The sequence below is a fragment of the Melitaea cinxia genome, chromosome 5 (assembly GCF_905220565.1).
Source record: "Melitaea cinxia chromosome 5, ilMelCinx1.1, whole genome shotgun sequence".
In the NCBI taxonomy this organism is placed as follows: domain Eukaryota; kingdom Metazoa; phylum Arthropoda; class Insecta; order Lepidoptera; family Nymphalidae; genus Melitaea; species Melitaea cinxia.
In genome coordinates, this window is record NC_059398.1 from 16,045,954 (window position 1) to 16,052,748 (window position 6,795).

At 31.7% G+C, this 6,795-nt stretch overlaps 1 protein-coding gene across 1 annotated transcript; it reads right to left on the reverse strand.

Moving 5' to 3' along the window:
* Window positions 1-1,712: 1,712 nt before the first annotated feature.
* Window positions 1,713-3,582, reverse strand: LOC123653881 (sodium-independent sulfate anion transporter-like). Its single transcript, XM_045589859.1, has one exon. It carries the CDS (start codon window positions 3,580-3,582, stop codon window positions 1,804-1,806), a length of 1,779 nt encoding a protein of 592 aa, XP_045445815.1. The 3' UTR covers window positions 1,713-1,803.
* Window positions 3,583-6,795: the final 3,213 nt, after the last annotated feature.

A 6,795-nucleotide genomic window follows, 5' to 3' on the forward strand; every position in this document is an offset into this window, starting at 1 on the left:
TTTTTGTCTGTCCGTCTGTCTATCTGTCTGTTTGTGCCGGCTAATCACTGAAACGGCTGGATCGATTTTGACGGGACTTTCACTGGCAGATAGCTGATGCAGTAAGGAGTAATTTAGACTACTTTTATTTTAGAAATTTATTGATTTTATAACTCTGTGAACTGAACAATAAGTTTTTGTTAATAACGAAGTCGCGGGGACAGCTAGTCTTTAAAGAAGTTCGTTAGAGCAAGAAAAAAGCAAATTCAGTATATTTACAATATTTATTATTGTACAATATCTAATATATAAAAACCTCGTGTCGCGATGTTTGTAGTTAAACTCCTCCGAAACGGCTTGACCGATTCTCATGAAATTTTGTGTGCATATTGGGTAGGTCTGAGAATCGAACAACATCTATTTTTCATCCCCCTAAATGTTGAGAGTAGTCCACCCCCAATTTTTTTTTGAATTTTTAGCTAATTTATTTATTTTTTATTTTATTATGATTTGGCGTTGAAAAATACATACAACACTAAATTTTCACCCTTCTACCACCCACCCCTATTTTTAAATAGCGTTTAGCGGCAAGACAACGTTTGCCGAGTCGGCTAGTCTTATATATAAAACTCTCGTGTCACAATGTTAATTAACATACTCCTCCGAAACGGCTGGACAGATTTTTATAAAATTTTGTGTGCATATCGGATAGGTCTGAGAATCGGCTAACATCTGTTTTTCATACCCCAAGGGGGGGGGGGGGTTAAAGGGGGTTAATAACATATATAGCAAAACAACGTTTGCTGGGTCAGCTAGTAATATATATATTTACCATCCTTAAATATTACTCAAATATTTATAAGCCGTAATAAAAAAAAAAACTTGAAATATATTATCCTAAATTAATAAAGTTAAAAGAATAGCTTAGGTTTTACAACTTAAGACATAAACCAATAAATATGAGAAATATTATAATTGTTAAAGGTTTTGTAACACATTAAAATTTTCACATAAAAAATAGTTATTTTTCAAAATAAACTATAAAAAATATGTATACTCATATACACGTTAACATGATATTTCTTGGTATTATCAAGTTAAACAAATTTTTTTATCTCTTTGTTAGAGATAAAATAAAATTGAAAATTAAAATCACTACTCTGCATATATTCTTAGAGAGAATTCCGTAGTTTCCTTGTCTCTCTCATTCCTTCAAATAATACTTTACGTACTAAAACAAGTTTATCGCAAAACTTTTTATCTCATATACGAGTTAAAAAAAAATGATATCAAAATTTATGAGAGAATCGTCGCCCTAAACGATCAATGCCTCACGCACTTAGTTGATGCGATAAGAACATAAATCTGCCACCTTCAGAAGTGCTGAATCACGTTAATAAATTTCAGGAAACCGAATGACACCCCTGCTTTGAAGCGTTCAACGGGCCAATAGAAATATTGAGGGGATAACGAATTTACTGTAAGCCCATACCCAGCAATCTTGAATCGATTATATTGAATATTTTACAGAAATATTTCGTGTCAATCAAGATGGTGACTACGGAATGAATTGTGTAATTTTATAAAAAAATTTTCTTCTACGTCGTCAAAGTCATTAGTTTTATTTTTATATTTTATTTTGTTAAGGACTTCGAAGATTTTCCTAAGAAGCTTTTTCAATTTAAAAAATCAAAGGCCACAACTTTTGAAAATTCACAGATCAGACAGAAGTGTATGTGGTGCAATGTAAAACAGTTGTGACTGTAATTTCTTACTCATTATATAACTTGCCCTCATCATATAATCACATATCGAGACTATTAATTACACTGAAGTCTTAACTGTTATTTCTACGATATCTTCTATGTTATCACTGCAACATGTGAGAAATTTATTGCTATATTTCGGATTAATCATATTGCACATATCCTTGAAATAATTATCAAAATTTAAGAACAAAATTTTTACGTTACTCTTTTCCACATCTTTTATCAATGACATGAGATTTGAAGCAACAGTTGAATCCATTTTTCGTAAAACTACTCCATCGATAATAATAAATGTATCGCATTCAGCTCCAAATGAAATTTTAAGTATTTTTCTTCTGAGATGATCCGCAGCGCAGTATGGCAAAGATTCTGGTAAACGGATTATAATGCATACGTATCCTTTAGTTTCGATTATATTATTTACTTCTAGAGATGGTCTTGCACTTGTAAACAGCAATACTAGAGCATCTATAATGACACCTGCTACAATACCGTACTCTAGGCCAAGCACCAAACATACACAAATGGTTGCAATAAAATAAAATAGCTCCCTTTTACTCGTTTTCCAAAGTCTTATAAATATTTTGTAATCGATCATGTAAAACATAGCGGTTATTATCAAACCCGCTAGGGAAGCCTTTGGTATATAGTAGAAAGTAGAAGTTAGTAAACTAAGAGCCAGGAGTATAAGTATTGCTGTAAAAATTCCACCGGCTGTTGTTTGTACCCCTGAAGCATTGTTTAAAGCGGTTCTGGTGAAAGATCCCGTAATTGGCATACTCAGTGCAAAAGATCCTATTATATTACACAGTCCGAGAGCTATCATTTCTTGCGTTGCATTTACTTCAGCTCCCCCTGCAAAAGCTTTGGCGATTGCTATTAGTTCTAATATCGCGACCAATGGCAATATGATTGATCCTGGTCCTATTGTTTGCAACATATCAATAAAATTGTGAGTTTCATTTCCGACTACTGTGCTGAAAGGTGGTGATTGGATTGTAGGCAAGCCACTTCCAATTTCACCAATAATTCTTAATGGCTCTTCACCGGTAGTAACTTTTAAACTGTATGCAATGATTATTCCAATTATCACAACTACAGCATTACGTCCTATCGATATAAACCATCTCAATTGTTTCACCACGCCGTCTGTTCGACTACACCCTTCTCCGATTCGTTTTAAAACCAACAACATTAAAATAGTAATAATACCCAGAACAGAATCTCGTATGTTGATTGTAGTTATATTTTTAAAGAAACTTATGATTGATTCGGAAAAATAGTTTCCCGACTTGCCTTCCATACCAAACAATGAAATTAACTGGGCTGATGCAATTTGAAGGGCCGCTGCTGTTGTAAATCCACTTATCACAGGTATCGATATGAACTCAACTAAAAATCCGAGGTTCATTACACCCATTGTCAATATAACCCAACCGGATAGAAAAGCCACAAGTATGGCATAATCATATGAATAATCCGAGACGTATTTAGCAGTCATAGCGGATAGTATGGCCGTTGGTCCAATCGTGATGTCTTTACAACTTCCGAAAAATAAATAAACAATTCCTCCCATTAAACCAGCGTATAGACCATATTCAGGGGGCAGTCCAGCTACTATAGCATAAGCGATCCCTTGAGGTATAGCTGTCAGCCCAACTGTGATTCCCGCGATAATGTCCTGGATCAGCAAAGTTATGTTATATTTTGGCAACCATGTCGTTATAGGTAACAGTGACTTCACAGATTTTACACTACAAACTTTCTTGCAACTCTTTCTGATACTTTTTTGTACTATACGTCTTCTCGTCTCCGTGCTGTTTATAACAGTCATTGTCAACGAATACTAACCCGATACTAAAATTGGTCAAATTTTTTTTCTGATTTTATTTAGGCAGATTATCTTTGCCGCAGCTCCGATAAGAATATTGATGAAACCTAATCTGGACATCTTGACAATTTACTATCTTAAATTTTTGTTGATGCAAAATATTAAATGATCAAGGAGGAATATATTTTGAAAAAAAAAAATCGTATCGCGTCAATGTCAGGACTAAGTAATTAATCAATTACATAATATATCAGGAAATGAGTGATATCTTTATCTCACTGATATATATGTACAAGTTATTAACAACCGATTCCCATTGAATAACCTCTTCAGATTTATCTGAATATATAACTTATCGTTTTAAAAAATGCGCATAAAGTTGCAGAAAATCTGACTTACTGAAAGAATTTTTAGAGCTTTAATTTATATGAAGGATAATTATTATGAAGACAAATCATAACTATATTTATTTATAAGTAATGATCGCAAGTAAGAAAGGAAATCAGCACATTCACGATGGCGACATGGTGACTACAATTAGTTTTTTTTTTTTGTAATGACTTTTACACTGAAATTTAAGCAAGTTTCATATTTTCATACAAAGATAATTAAAAAAAAAAAGCAAAACAAGAGCGTGCAAAAATACTTTTTCATTCAACACAAATGTAGCAATACGTCTTGATAATATCGACGTGGGCTGTGTTTGTGTGATAGGGCAGTGGGTTCGACCCCGAATGAAGCAGATAAGGGTGATGGAGGAGCGCGTGGCCATGCATATGGCCCAGGCATTATAGAGAACAACTTTAAAGTAGCACCTAATTATGCAAAAATGGACTTTATTTACATTATTTTAAGAGAAAGACGGAGGAGAAAATTTTGCAATTTATGTTGTATTCAATACAAAAGACTTTACAGTTGATAGGGTAAAGTAAAAACTGTGGTATGGATGTGGGTAGGTGTTTACAAAATAGATTAAAAGAGATAAAATATTCTGTATTTTAGAGAAACGCTGATTATATAAATTTACGAGGCCGTATTCCGTCCTCTATTTTATTTACTATACTAGCTGTACCCACGGCTTCGTCCGTGTGTAATTTAACAAAACAGGTATTGGTCAGTTCGCAGTGTTATAAAATAAATAAATTTCTAAAATAAAAGTAGTCCAAGCTACTCCCAACTACATCAGCTATCTGCCATTGAAATTCCCATCAAAATCGGTCCAGTCGTTTCAGAGATTAGTCAGAACAAACAGACAGAGAGACAGACAGACAAAAATTGTAAAAAATGTTATTTTAGTATATGTACCGTGTATAATCCATATGCATTTAGTAAAAAGCAGTTACTTTAACGTTACAAACAGACACTTCAATTTTATTTATTTGTATAGATTATATAAAATAAATGCGTATTTATCACTATGTAAAATATTAGGTTTACAATTATGATTTTTGCAATCGTTTTATGGAATTTCAGGACTGAACAGAAAAACAATGATTTCTATTTTATACAATGTTACAATTACCAATAGCGGTATTTTTATTTCCCAGATAATATATATTATATTCTAATAAATATAATTGATCATTTTGATCAGTTACTTATTAATTCAGAGAGGTAAGAAGATTAATTAAAGAGATAAGCGGATTAACTACTTTTTCGCAATAATATATAACAACAAACACCACCGTCATTAGATAATAAGAACGTTTTTCTTGTCCTTTTTATGTCATTTACTATAAATAAATAAACTAAATAAAAATGAAAATAAATGTACTTTAAAATAATAAAAAAATATACTACTCACAAAATAGTTATTTGTATAAATATTGTATAAATAATGTTCAAATTAACCACAGTATAAACCGGTACTAGGTTTATGGTTTAAAAAGGGTTTAATTGTTGAACTGAATGTATCATATTCATTGCTTCTTGTTAAAAATAAAGTCCCCTCTAAAATCCATTAAGAAGAATTTTATGATGTCAAAATTTGTCATCAATCATAATTAATTGACTGTTCACTTTCAAGCTTTCAATTTGAATAGTTTATGCCTATTATGTTTTAATAGAGATGGTATTAATAATAGGACATAATATATATGAATAATTAATAGTTCTTACAATACTTTATAAATTTTTGTCACAAATGAAATAAAACAATAATTAAGAATTCCACAAAAATAACGGCATCAATAGGACGAGTCATAAACAAGCACTGTAACAGCGTACAGACCATTATCATCATCAATAGCCTATGGACACCTGCAAAAGCATGAAAAGTGCGTTGAATACTCTAGCTCTACTATCACCATATTCCTAAAAACTCTGGCTTCATTACTCACCACAGGAATTACAGGAATATAGCACTACTTGGGAGCAATATTATTTAGATTTTATGCTTCCCATTGGGCTATCTAAAATATGAGCAAAATACAACTTTTTTTTTAATTATTACAACTTTACAAAATTGTAAAAACAGAATAAGACCTCTAAACCTCTACTTGCATGCTGTTGAAAGGCAATTTCATACTTCATACAAAATACATGTGTCGTAAAATTATTAAAAACATGTAAATTAATTCGTAAGACATTGTATTAACTCGCATCCAACCCTTTGACTGCACGAGGGTGTCGCTAAGACCGAGTTACGTGAACTATTATCTTATTTGATATATAGAGGAATTAGAAGCCATTCAGAATAAAGCCGTGCCTTGAATCCGGTACTGCGCAAATATTGGAAGTTTTGGGACAAAATGAAGTGACAAATACGTGAATAACGATCCATTTCTATAAAGGATATTGTCGTATTTTATATCTATAATTGTCACAGTCGAATTATTATGCTATTTATTAATACAAATATACTTCTATATTGCGAAAATCACTCGCTTTACTACTTCATAAGTATTGATAATAATCTATTTAAAAATATATATATTAAGTAGTTAAGCCATAAAAGTTTTTAAATTTTCACGGACATTGTTATCACTTTACTTAAACGCAAATCGCGTTAGCGATGACTCCATGATATCGGGAGTTTTAAAATAAAAATCGCAATAAGTCTCACAATGTCAAAGGTTTTAGTAAAAAAGTTTTACGTTTTGTTAAAAGTAACAATATAGCAACAATATAGCAACTATATACTTATGTAACACGACAAATAAAAATTTTACGATTTAGTCTATTCGTGAAATAGTAATAATCTAAATCTCTAAAAAC